The sequence below is a fragment of the Ictidomys tridecemlineatus genome, chromosome 7 (assembly GCF_052094955.1).
Source record: "Ictidomys tridecemlineatus isolate mIctTri1 chromosome 7, mIctTri1.hap1, whole genome shotgun sequence".
Taxonomy (NCBI): Eukaryota; Metazoa; Chordata; class Mammalia; order Rodentia; family Sciuridae; genus Ictidomys; species Ictidomys tridecemlineatus.
The window spans coordinates 25691450-25706226 of NC_135483.1; the positions used below are offsets into that span (position 1 = coordinate 25691450).

Below are 14777 nucleotides of genomic sequence, written 5' to 3' on the forward strand. Positions count from 1 at the left end.
TTAAAATCCAGTAGCCATATTTTTATATCAAGAATACATTCATATTACAATTTTTTAATCTTCTAAAAATATTTTTATTTTATTTCTCAGCACCCTGCGGAAGTCGTTCAACTGGTTCAGAAGGCACTGTTCTATCCCCAAACTATCCAAAAAATTACAGTGTGGGACACAATTGTGTTTATTCTATAGCAGTTCCCAAGGAGTTTGGTAAGTAAGATTCATATCACCATGTGGTATTTCATTCCAGACAGACTTTATTTTTCACCACATTATTTTTAAAATAATAATAATGATGAAGAAACTATCAACTATTCATAAAGCATTTTATAATTTTTTATAGATTGTAGCTATGTAATCATAAAATTGAGGTTATTTCATTAAAACTGAATTAATGGTCAAGTATACAGGTGAACAACAATACAAAAATGAAAACAGGATTGTTTTTAATTTTTAAAAATAAGCACATCCAGTAACCTTGCAAGTGCCTTCATATTGGAATTATATAAAATAGGACATTACCAAAGCACAAACAAATGTCAGATTTTCAAAATATGCATAATATCAAATATACAAACTACTACCGCAGTAACAAAAATGTTTATAAAACAACCATATACCAGTCCTAAATTTATTATCACATTTCCAGAAAGAAGAGATTTTTTTTTTTAAATATCTAGTTTCTGGGACAGCAATGAATAAAAAAAAGACAACAAAGGACATTTTAGCTCATCCTGTCAACCTGACAATCTGTTCTCCATTGGTACTAGGAAGACAATGTGTCCTTTGCTGCCTTCACATCTTCCTGATCACAAGTCTTAGAAGTCACCTCTCTGACTTCTAGAGGTTTTGGATCTGAGATCCAGCTGGATCTATCCCAGTTTAAGCTCTGTTCATGGATGAATAGGCAAGGGAAATTTAGTGAGCAGTAAAGTATGGGAAAGAGACTGAAAGTGCATAAACTTCTAGAATTTAGATTTACAGCATGTGTTTGATGGTAAAGGATTTGTTATAGCTGTCATGAATGTCTGGGTCTGGATGACTCAGTGTTTTTGCAGAAGGACATGGATTTTATCATTAAAGATTGGGGGATAACATCTTGACTTAACATTTCTGCTGCCAAAATATATAATAAGCTGATGTTCCCAGTCCATTTTCTTAAAACCAGATACTACTATATATCCTCTTTTTCTTCCCTGTGAATCAAGTTCAAGATCCTCAACAAAATTGAGAGCCCCATCTTCAAAGTGAAGTATCAAACCTTTAATTTTAGCATTGAAATAGAGCGCCATTGCTTGTGTTAGCTAGGTGTCTGTTTCTGCATTGTATGTAGTATTTCCTTCCCCTGGCATATTGATCAGTGGAATCAGACTTGAGCTGTTTGATAATGAAGGGAATGACAGTTTAGAAAGAAAGATGTCATCCTCTTAATTGTGTTTATTTTTTGCCTTTTGTGCTCAAGATAGTTTTCCCTTTGTTAGAGCATCACCTGGTCACCAGATGCCAAAAATGTTACATGACTGCTGACAGAATCCTAGCAGTGTTGTCCAAAAAACTGCCTGATTCCATTTTTTGTTCCATTATACTCTCTTTTGGGGATGCTATGTGGCTAAAAGAATGAGAAAGAGGAATATTATTTTATTTCTTGACACACAGACATGCTATTCATCCTGAAGATATTTGACAGTTGCCTGTGTATGCTGGAAAAGAGAAAGGAGAAGTTATAATTAAAATAAAAGTAAATTAATATATTCCTAAATAATGGAATCTTCATTTGGAGAGTTAAATTAGATTTAATTCTATTAATATAAAATATAATACTATATTGAAACAGAAATGTGTGGTTTTTAAACTTCTTTTTTTTAACAAGTCTGTTCATGGATAAAACAGTGTACTTTGGTTTACTATTAAGGAAAATGATTTTATTTTTTAAGCATTGCATTATTTTTTCCTTAAAACTGCATATGAAAATATATACTTGATCCTAATTTCAGCCCTGTTACATATTTGCTATCTGTCTTTAGACAAATTATATAAGGTTACTGAGACTCAGTCTTGGTGAAATGGGGATCATGTGTCAGCAGAGAAGAGTTATTGTAAACAGTAAATTAGATTGTCTATCAGAAATGCATCTCATCTTTTCCATATTCGGTATCATTGAGTTTAAGAATGCTAGGTTTGGAGTCAGATTTCTGGGCTCAGGCTCAACTCAACATCTTACTCGTTTTTATTGGACAAATTACATCATCAGCCAAAGTCTTACTTTTCCTATCCCTAAAATAATGGTGACAAATGCCACCTCATGGGATTATTTCATAATGAAATAATATGTGTGTGAATGATTAGCACTATAAAACATAGTACACACAGATGTACATAGAAACACATTTTTCTTTGTGTTCTCATTCACACTGAATGTCTTTAATTGACTCCTATTGTATAAGACATACAAAATAAAATGACCTAGATTATCCTGGAATAGGAATTTAAAAGTATTATAGCTAAAACTGAGACATTAATTTATATTATTTAGCTAAACCATAAGAAATTAAAGCATGGGGTCTTGGGTTGTGGCTCAGTGGTAGACTGCTTGCCTAGCACGTTCGAGGCCCTGGGTTCAATCCTCAGCACCACATAAAAATGAATAAATAAAATAAGTGTTAAAAAAAGAAGTTAAAGCATGGAAACAAATATTTTGGATTCACTTCACCAGTGACTATTAAATCATGCAATCCTTAATAATTTTCTGGGAGTGATGTGGTAGAATTAAATAAATTCTGATCATTGACTTCTTCTTATCCTTACCTTTACCTCTTTGATGTGAGATGATCAAGCAATAGTGAGTGGGTTTCTATAAATCAAATTCCTGATTTGCTTCTGCTTTCTCTTATTTTCATTTGCAATAATTTCCTGCTAATGCACATTGAGCTATTCTGACTTTTAGGTATCACTTTAACACATATAATTCTCATCTTTTCTCTTTTCCTGTTTTTAATCTCGAATTGTGATCATTTCTTCCTTTAGACCTGTTATATGTAGGTAATCTTAAAATTGAGTTTTTATTCCTTTAGTACAATATATGTCAAATACACTCAATTCATTCATTCATATTACATTTTGAACAGGTGTTAAGATTCTAAAATAGTTATGCAAGTAGAAAATCATATATAATCAACATTACCAATGAAAATATTTTATATTACTCATGAGAGATCATCTCATGATTTTGCACAAACCATATTGTCTTTTAGAAAGTCTAATAGGATGTTTCTCTTCCAATGAAAGAACAGATGACAGTTTCTTCAGATAGTGTCATATAAGCTGGTTGTGATTCTTAAGGGTGATGTGGCTTCAGATTAGGTTCATTTATGTATTTTTACCTGGTGTAGAATTGAATTCATATAATTTCAATGTGTACACAATGTGACAGTACTGATCAATGGAGTGTGAATGGTGTTGTCAATTCCTTTTGTTTTTGTGGTTAAGAGACTTGTCAATTTATAATATTTTTGTGAGCATGATTAGATTTCATTTAGACTTCAGATATTAGAGTTGGTTGAGCAATATTTATCCTATATGATTCTGGTTGTTTTATATCCTTAAAAATAACAGTTCTTGATCAATTGGATAGCATTCATTAATAATGTACTCTCTTCCTTCTATAGTATCAAACTATTTCACTTGATTGTTCTGATTTTAAAAATCCTAGTTTACCTATCAATAAAATAAGTTTAATTGTCCTTCATTTTCTAATTTTTAATCATGAATTATTTTCCCATGGGATTTTGTTGCTTAAATACTTATGCATTTTTTTTGAATGCTAAAAGCATGGAAACCAGATTTTATTTCAAATTTGTTATAGATAAGTTCTTTACAGTGTAAGAGAATTCTTGACATTGTCAGGGAGAAAAAAATTTTATTAAAAACTCATACTTAGAGCATTGAGGCCTAAATCAGATTTCAAAGAGGTTGGAATTATTAAAACTGGGGGAAAATGTCATGGATGTCTACTAATCTTTACTAAAAATAAACAAACAAACAAAACCAGAATAGCCAAAGTTGAGATTATTTTTGCTTTGATGATGTTCTCTTGGAATAGAAGATACTAATATATATATATTAATCTCTAGCATATATATATATGCTAGAGATTGAACACATGGGCCTTTAACCACCGAGCCATAGACCCAATCCTTTTAAATATTTTATTTAGAGACAGGGTCTCACTGAGTTGCTCAGGTTCTCACTAAATTGCTCAGGTTCTCGCTAAGTTGCTGAGGCTGGCTTTGAACTCATGATCCTTCTGTCTCAGCTTCCCTCAAGCTGCTGGCATTAAAGTCATGCACCACTGCACCTAACCGAAATATTTATCTTAAAGCCAAATGAGAAAGACATTGAAAGGGCAAAGTTACAGATTTGAGACATAACAACTGGCAAAGCAAGGTCCTTTAGGCAATTGGAAGAAAAGAAATTTAGAAACATGAGTCTTTTTATAATCCAGAGGAATAATTAATTACACATGGAATGTTGCCTGTTGGAATTATCACCCCTCTCAAATTTTCCCAACTCCATCTCTCCTTACTAAGAATTCACTATAGGGCTGGGGTTATGGCTCAGTGGTAAAGCGCTTGCCTAGCAAATTCAAGGCCCTGGTTTTGATCCTCAGCACCACATATAAATAAATAAAATAAAGGTATTGTGTCCAATTACAAATATATATATATTCCATATATATTAAAGGCTGTGTTAGTGTCAAAAGGCTCCCATAACAAGTGTCACAAACCTAGTGGCTTAGAACAATAAAAATGTATTCTCTTACAGTTCTGGAGGTTAGATGCTTGAAACAACAAGTGATGATGCCATGCATCCTTCAGGCTCTAGGGAAGTGGCCTGTCTTGCCTCTTCCCAGCTTTTGTTGGCTCCAAGCAATCCCTTCGCATTCTGGAACTTATAGCTGCATCATTCAGATGTTCATAAGATCATGTTCATAAGATCACTCCATCTCCACAAGACCTTTCCTCTGCCTATCTGTTCATGTTTTTATGTGGCTCTCTTGTTTTCTCCTCTTTTTATACAGATAGCAATTATTGGATTTAGGGCCAACCTGAATCAGTTTGATCTCATCTTGATCCCTTAAGTAATGCATCTGCAAAGACCCCGTTTCCAAATATGATGATATTATGAGCTTCTGGGTTGACATGAGTTTGGGGAGACACAATTAAGCCCACATTACACTATATTACCAAAATTTTATCTAGAAAATCTTAACATTGATAACTGAATAAGGCATTGATACATTGATAATTGTATCATATGTTAGCTGTATAAACTACAAGCTAATAGATTTCTTGGAGAATTCCAACTAGTAGAAAATCTTGGAGATATTCAGGAAAAGACTATGGAGACTTAATTTTGTGCTCAGCCTACCAAATAGTTCCATCTACTAGAAGCCTACCCAAAAAGCATATTTGTTAGAGCACATAGCCTACTCTTTCCATAGAAGAGTTTTTACATGTGGAATGTAAATGGTGCAAAAGCCTTCTTATATTTGCCCAATTAATCTTCCCTTTCTCCCATCTTTTGTTATTGGTGCAGTTTCTTGGTTATGTAAGTTTCAAGTTCACAAATCTCTAAATCATTTGAAATTATTTGCAGTCTGGATTTCTTTGTACCAGCAGCACATAAAGATGCTAAAACTTTTTGTGTATTTCTATAAAAGAGGATTTTAAAAAAATATTTCTTATATTGCCTTCAACTTTTCCCCTACTTCTACCTATTTTATATTTGTCACTTATGCACTATCTTTCTTGTCTCCCATTGTAGTATTTTTTCATAGTTAATCTAGAAACATCTTTCCTTGTGATGTCACTATAATCCCACAATACAGGATTACAATTTTAATAATATATTAAAACTGATAATTAGGTAACAAATATCTCATAAATTCTTATTATATTCATTAAATTTAGTAGAATTTTTCAGGTTGATAGATGGGGTATTTTGCATAATTGTTAAGAGGAATATAGTCCATTTAATAGCACAGCTTTTCAAATTTCTGCATAAACTGTTAGGTTGTAAAAGGTGGTCATCGGAAATTTAGGTCTTTTCAGAATTTTGAAGGCAAAAGCAAACACAATAGAATAAAAGTAAGATGCATAGACACTCTATAAATTTACACAGATGGTTTTCGGTTGGGTATCTGTACTTGTTAATGTGTGGTAATGTGATTTCGACGTGTGTACGAAAAGTTAGCTATAATCATGTTTTATGTAAAAAATGGTAGTTATTACTATTTTGTTCTATAAATTTTTTTTCAACTCACATATAAACATCTGACAATTTGACTTTTGATCTATGTGCTTTTTTAAATGATTAATTTTATTCAACATCATTTACATATTTTATGCTTTGGTTACCTGTCTTTATATTTAATTTAGTAATTTATTGTCACTAATTGTCACCATATTTTAGAGACACATTGCTTTAAGTTTTCTTCTATGTGCTCATTAGGTAAGTAAATATTTTATTGGCATTTATTTATTTTTTCCTGGAATGAAGTTTTCTGTAACAAATGAGCCCTAAAGAAGACCAGAAGGTTTTTTTATATTTAAAGAGTATGACACTTCATTTTTTAATAATATAATTACATCAAAATCAATGGTTACTGTTTCCTAAGTAATGAATTTATGTATCTAACAATGACAAATAATGTCATAAAATGTATATTTATTCAAAATTTGCATTTACTATTTATAATTACTTGTTAGATTTGAAGCAATAGAAAAGGGATGGTTTTAATGCCAATAGGCAGAAGTGAGTGTGTTATTTTTTTGCTTATAAGGAAAGAAACATTTATTTTTTGACTATATTATTTTAGTTTATTTTTTTGGAATAAAAATATGTCATTTTACTGTATTAGTCAGCTTTCCATAACTGTCACAAAACATTTGAGAAAATCAACTTAAAGAAGAAAATCTTTATTTTGGTTTATAATGTTAGAGGTTTCAGTCTAGTGTTAGTTAGCTCCATTGCTTTGGGCCTGAGGTTAGGTGGTATATCATGACACTAGAAGTATATGGTGAAGGAGGCTGTTCACCTCATGACAGTCAGGAAGAAGAGTGAGAGGAAGGAGCCAGGAGCAAGATATATCCTTCAAGAACATTTTTCCATGTAGGCTCTACCTTCTAAAGTTTCTTCCCTAATAGCACCACCAGTTAGAGACCATGTCTAAACCCAAGAGGCTTTGAGGCTCATTCCTGATCCAAACTATAACATTTACTAATTTCTGCACATATTATGATTATTTAGATGAAAATTCCAAGAAAATATATTAAACACAAACTTCATGGGATATATCTGCAAAATGACTGAACCCAAGACTTTTATGCAAAAAAAAAGAATATCTTTTGTATACAAAAACAAAGAGAAAATGTAATGTAAAATACATTAGTTACTTCAACAAAAAAGGGACATGTTATAATACTTGATATTAAACATAGAACCGTATGAAGAAATCTATAAAAACTGATTCAGATGTGTGACAGAATAGAATAAATTAAGAAATTCAATATTTTTGGATGAAGCCTATTATTGCAGAGTAAGGGCATATGATCACCATATTAATTTATGGCTATATTAAATCTTGGATACACCAATTTTATTATTAGACTTTTGACCATGTTTTGATTATTTGCTTCAAAAGGATTTACCTTCCCTCCACCAAATTTAGTTGATAATCTAGAAACCTGATGCTTTACATCTTGACCATACTCTGAATATTCCTGTGACACTGTAATTCATATGTTAAAATCTTAACCCCAAGGTGTTGGTATAAGGAGGTGGGCCTTTGGTAGGTGATTAAGTCATCAGCAGATTATTGCCCTCATGAATGGGATGAGTGTTCTTTAAAAAGAGACCCCACAGACTGCAAATTGGTGCAGCCAATATGGAAAGCAGTATGGAGATTCCTTGGAAACCTGGAAATGGAACCACCATTTGACCCAGCTATCCCACTCCTCAGTCTATACCCAAAGGATTTAAAAACAACATACTACAGGGACACAGTCACATCAATGTTTATAGCAGCACAATTCACAATAGCTAAACTGTGGAACCAAACTATATTCCCTTCAGTAGATGAATGGATAAAGAAAATGTGATATATATGTAATATATATGTATATATATATATACTACATATATAAATGTATATATATGTGTATATACATTACATATGTATATACATATGTTATATATATACATATGTGTGTGTGTATAAACACACACATTCACATACACACAATCGAATTTTACTCAGCAATAAAAGAGAATAAAATCATGGCATTTTCAGGAAATGGATAGAGTTGGAGAATATCATGCTAAGTGAAGTTAGCCAATCTCAAAAAACCAAATGCCAAATGTTTTCTCTGATATAAGGAGGCTAATTCATAATGGGGTTAGGAGGGAGAGCATGGGAGGATTAGACAAACTCTAGATAGGGCAGAGGGGTGGGAGGGGAAGGGAGGGGGCATGGAGGTAAAAAAAATGGTGGAATGAGATAGATGTCATTACCCTAAATATGTGTATGAAGAAATGAATGGTGTAAGTATAGTTTGTATACAACCAGAGTCATGAAATTGTGCTCTATGTGTATAATATGAAATGTAATTCATTCTGGTATCATATATGACAAATTAGAATTTTTTAAAAAAGAGAGAGAGACCCCCACAAAGCTAGCTAACCATTTATATCACGTGAAGGCACAAAGAAAAGGGGGTATCTGTGAAAGGAAATGGGCTCTTACCAGACACTGAATCTGCTAGTCACTTGATCTTAGATATCCAACCTCCAAAACTGTGAGAAATAGGTTTCTGTTGTTTTTAAGCTATCCAGTTTATGGTATTTTGTGACAGCAACCCAGTCAGACTAAAACATGAACAAAGAATAGGAAAAAGGTTGTTATTAACGTAATAGTACTTTTTGAGAATAGTGAGAAAGAATCCCAAATAGTTCCAAAATAGCTTGAGAGATCAAAAAAAGAAGAATGGTTTTGGGATTTTAGTGATCCTGCGGTGAGGATTTTTGTGTATAGGGCCTTAAAGCTCTATAGTCAAATATCAAAAATAAATTCAGATTCTATTACAGTTCATTCATGATGTTTGACAAATAATTAAAATGTGCCACCTTTCATTTAGTTGAATTTGAGCTTGTTTAAGTAAGCCACAATAGTACTTTATGAGGCCTTAACCAGATATTGATAAAGGAAGTGAAAATTTCATTTGATATCTTATTCAACAAGTTAACATTGTGTATGGTGAGCAATGAGACAAATGTCTAGAACTTCAGTAAGTATATGGAGTGTCTTGTTTTATGGCTTCATTATATGTAAAGATATGTGTGACTTTGATTTATATTTTGGAATCTATGAAGAAATTCCTAGATATTTTTACCTCTTACCAGGCAAACTTGGATAAGGAAATGTAGCTGTCACTGGCTGAACTACATGGCAAGACTATTGGCAAAGTCCCAATGGCCTGCAGTATACAGTTGAGTATACAGTTGGGGCTGATTATTGAAAGGGGCATAAGTCTAACAACAACGGCCTGAAGTTTGGCACCTTGTACTTACCCATCCTTTATCAAGGATGTCTTGGTTAAAGTGTTAAAAATAGCAGCTCTGTGCATGTCTGTAATCTCAGCTACTCAGGAAGTTGAAGCATCAGGATAGCAAGTTTGAGACCAGCCTGATCAACTTAGCAAGACCCTGTCTCAAAAATGAAATAAAAAGGCATGGGAATGTAGCTCAGTTGTAGAGTGCTTGCCTAATATGCATAAGGCCCTGTATTCAATACCCAGTACCAGGAAGAAAAAAGAAGTAATTGCTCTTCTGGAAGTTCAATTATGTGATGATGGTAGCCATGTGGTCTCTAAGGTATACAAACTTTATTTGGTGTTCATTCAGTTTATTCCAAGGACCTGTTCACGTTGCTAAGTCTAGAACAGTGACTTGAAAAACTATGGCATCCGGCAAAGAAATGAGGACAAGAAAGGCTACCCTACATATAGGTGGGATACACCAGAGGGCCTAGGTTTGGCTCTAGCATGTAGGTATTACTCTTAGTTTATCAAGGAGTCCATAGTGCTGTGCTGAACATGTAAGGCACTATTGCCAAAATTCAAATCAAAAGGGGCATCTGTACTTGAAGGGCCATGATCTCAGGTCCTGTAATAGATTCTGCTTCCAGAAAAGAAATTGCCATATAATGGCATATGAAATGAGGCTGATGAAGAGAGTTTCTTGTATCTGAAGTCCATGGACAACTTATGGCTGGGTTACAGGGATTCCAATAAGGCCTCTACAGTGAAGGAGTTCCTTGGAAGCAATGCCTTGTCTTATAATAAAAAAATATCTCAAGACATTTTTGGTAGGGTTTCATTAAAAAGTGAGTGAATTTGCCAGTATCCATAATTGGACTTAAGTAAAATCATAAATAAGGAATAAATTGTCCTCAAAACTCAAACAGGCCAGTTACAGTGGTGCATGCCAATAATCCCAGGAGGCTGAGGAAAGAGAATCTCAAGTTCAAGACTAGTCTCAGCAATTTAGCAAGGGCCTAAGCAATGTAGAAAGAACCTGTCTCAAAATAAAAATTTTTAAAGAGTGGGAATGTGGCTCAGTGGTAAAGAAGCCCGAGGTTAAATCCTTAGTATCAGAATTATAAAATAAAGTTAAAAACCCACTCAAAAACACTAACAATCCTTATAAATTTGGGACTTTTTCTAACGTTTGATGCTGTGAAGGTAGATATCTATGTCTTAAAGGTATCAGGGATGATGTAGTTTTTAACTGACAAAATAATTCTCAGTGATTTAACTCAATTGGTGGTGCCTTGAATTATACATAGGACCATGGAAACTCCCATTTTGGTGAGCTCATTTTTGAGTATTTGTACGTTTCAAAATATTATGGGACACTAATATCCTTATAGAATGTTGTAATCTGTGTGATTTCATTACTTGTGCTTCCCAAGAAAGTTGGATGCAATTATTTCCTTGACTGGATTGCAAAGACTGTGCAATGGCTCTGCTGTTAAAAACCTCCCAAAGTAGCTAGGTAAAGTTTTTCATTTCAAGCAGAAAGTAAACAGTATTGTATCATTGAATCATTGAAAGTGAAGGCTGAGTGGCTGTTTGATATAGGCACTAAAGAGAACATGTGTTTCATGTGTTTCATTGCAAAATTTTTAGTAACTAATGATTGGGTGGTACTAATTTCAATAAAATTGATTATGGGGACCTAAATGGGTATGATCATAGAATTAAGTTTCAATAACCCTCTATGAGGTGCCATTCATTTGTCTTTCTTGGTTACAAACAGTCAAATCAGCAACTGAATGGAGAAATAGTGAAGATAATCGCTTCTTCTCTGCATGAGTCTTGTTTAAAGGGTTTCAATCTCTGTAGGTTCTGTATTACTTTACTTTCAGCTATATTAACCATTTTATTTGAGGGTAAAGTCTTGGGGGTCCCAATCTGCCAAGCCTATAAAAATTACCAAAGATTCGATTATGACCATTATGGAATATTTAAATAGTGCAATAATTCTGATGATTAAGATGAGGCATACTTCTTTCTTTGCTATCTTATATGTCATAACTTTCGGATTATAGAGCATGTTTAAATTTAGAGTAATCCTCAGAAATATCTTTAACTTGAATCTCTTCATTGATCAAGGCCAATGGGTACATTTCAGTAGCTGTTAAAATTAATTCAGGACTTGTGTAGAGGCAAAAAAATAAACAAACAAAAACACAATCAGAAACCTTTTATATTTTTACTCATAAATTCCTGTGACAAATTTTGGATTTCTAATCAGGTCAAATTGTGGTTATGTCTCTTTTAATTTTTCATTTCCTCACCTTGTAGCTAGTTTTTGTGGGGTTTTTTGTTTTGTTTTGTTTTGTTTTGGTGGATATTATATATACTTCAGAACAGAGGAAGTTTCTTTACCCTGCTCATGTTTATGAATTTCTTCCTACAAAGTTGCTCAAATCAGTAACATTATGGTTAGGGACTTAGGGATTTTCCTCATGATAAGTTTCTTTATAGGATTTAAGGACACTGGATTTAAATTGAATTTGAATTAACTCTTTAGTTGTACCATATGGTTGCCAAAAGTGTTTTTCTCCAGAATTCTTAAGATCAGGATCTTTGCTACAATAGAGATTTGGGCAGCAGTATTAACAGAGGCATTTAGAGTTTAGCACATCATATGCTAATTGCTTTTCTACACAATTGGCCACCCAATGGCTCATCCAGTGTATAGAGTATCAGCATTTTCCCTGAGTTTATTACAGAGGAGGGCCAGTGCCTGATTCATACACACAGGCAACAATCACAAACTAAGAGTCATTTCTCTGAACCTAGTATTAGTCACAGATTAAGCTGGAGTCAGGATGCATGATTCAACATGAGACTCACAGAAAGATCTAGGTTATCACAAATAACACAGGTTAGAGAGTTTAGGAAGGCTCAGCTCTTGTTTCTAAGGAACAAGAAAAAACTTCTGACTCTAGGTTGATTAAATCTATGGTAAATATTCAGTAGAACTCAACAATTGCAGCATAAGCAGCACAATTCAGTGTGCAAGTTGGTCAGCAGGTAGCAGAGCCAGTTAAAACCAGGCCAAGAGAAGAAACACCTCTGGTGGGCATCTTCCTTGTCTAGACACCCTCCTCCTGCATCAGTTGTTTTTGTCATGCTACAGTTGTTTTTTATTTCAAGACTGACAGCACACAAGCACACAAGGGAGTATGAAAAGTTTTGTTACATAATGAGGCTACCTGGGGAGATCAGGGCAAATTCACAAACAGATCCAAAAAGGAATGAGAGTACAAGGAAGGAGAGTGGATTTAGAGTTTGGTTGTGGTTATGTATGAGCTGGTAGTGGGGTGAATGATCCTGTGTGCATCATTTAAGCTTGCTTCTAGAACCAAGGAGAGAACACTCAGGCTTCTTAATAAACTTGGCCATATAAAAGGCAGAAGGGGAAGGGAGAGTGAAAGGGCTTGAAAGCTGCAGGCAGTTAAACATTGAAAATGATTCCAGACTCTTTAATATAAGCTGTAATTTATAAAATGGCAATTTATGTGTATCATATCATTAATATATGTCATTTATAACATATCTTACTATTGTATTTTGTCTTCTTTTTCCACCTAAAATTACTTCTTTTCAGTATACAATAAAATGACTATAATATGCTCTAAAATATGATTAGATGAATTTTCAAAATAGCTGTCAAATGATCCTTTGGTTTCATATGATGAATGTCTACTTGCATTCATTGTATAATAATGTCAGTGTTGATGTTATATGTTTCTTCCATTTTTAAAGCAGTTATAGGAATAAATTATGCTTAATAATTCAAACAGAAAACTTTGGAAAATATGGTGCAGGAACATGAGGCTAGATATTTCATTGTAATTTGTTTAAATGGTGTTTATGTTTCACCATATCAGTGTTTTTCCCATGTTTGCTTTCATCTTTTACATCATTTTACCGAGATGATAAGCTTAATAGTTGTCCCATGAGACTATTTAATATATGTTGGCAGCAGGTTGCTGAAAATTATTTTGAAATAAGCTTCAAAGTCTTACAGTTGATGATGATAAGCATAATAAGCCTATTGAAAAGACATGTGGACAGTTATTGTGGAACAGTGGAAAATAAGGTGTTCTGGAGTCCAGTTATCATTCTTTATTTCTTTATGTGCCTGTAGTTGAGCATGTAACATTGAAGTTCAGTAAATTTCAAAAATAACTGGAAGTTAAACATTCTAAATCTTTTATATTCTTACAAAAGCAAGATGTTACAATGTTATGGTATATATTTCTTCTATGAATGGGTCATAAATGCTTTCAATGGCACTTCACATTTTCCAATTCACTACAAATGTGAGAAAATTAATTTTATACTTTTTTCCCTCCTGGTATTTATGCACAAAATAATTCTTTTAATAGACATGAATATACAGGGAGTAAGTATTACCTGGAGAGTTTCACTATAAAATTTTTAATCTTCCCTTTCACGAGTTGATGTGAAAATGTTTGGAATAATGAAAACAGAATATAACACAGTTTCTTTTATATATATATATATATGTATATATATATATACATATATATATATATATAAAATTATAAAAAGTAATTCATATATATGAATTACTTTTTCTGGGATACATTTTGTGGAGAAGTCATTACACACAGCTTTTTTATTATTTTATTATTCTGTCATGCAGATCATATTTATAATATTTCATGCTATGACAGATTAAAGCTAGAAGATAAATGACTCACAAAACACACAGCTTGTCACAGGCAGAGCTTTTTGTAAACATAGAATACTAATTATTTTGGGCATTCACTCACTGATGTTTCAAGATGGCAGAGTGATGTCTAATTGTTTAACACTGTAATACAGTGCTGATTACAATTATAATACAGATGTTTATTTACTTCTTTTAGTTTTGATGACTCACCTGATTTATCTGATATGCCTAACAGAATGGTTAACATTTGCATTTTGAAATGATTTAATAATTTGAAAACTTTAATTTAAATGGTTAAATGACTGGCAGAACCTATTTTGTGGTTGGCATACAAATGCTTGGTGCATATCACACACTATAGAAGTTCTCTTCTAGTCTCTGTATTAAAAGAAATTTAAATAGTATTGTTCTAAAGTTTATATAAATTATTAATATTTAAACCTAGCTAC

At 32.9% G+C, this 14777-nt stretch overlaps 1 protein-coding gene across 5 annotated transcripts in view; it reads left to right on the forward strand.

Annotated features, from left to right (window-relative positions):
• The window catches only part of Csmd3 (CUB and Sushi multiple domains 3), a 1083924-nt gene that overhangs the window by 859175 nt on the left and 209972 nt on the right, over positions 1–14777 (forward strand). For all 5 annotated transcript variants that reach the window (XM_005316223.4, XM_078016771.1, XM_040293722.2 and 2 more), the window contains one exon: positions 91–207. In XM_005316223.4, coding sequence (XP_005316280.1) covers positions 91–207 — 117 coding nt within the window. The remainder of the gene's footprint in view (positions 1–90; positions 208–14777) is intronic.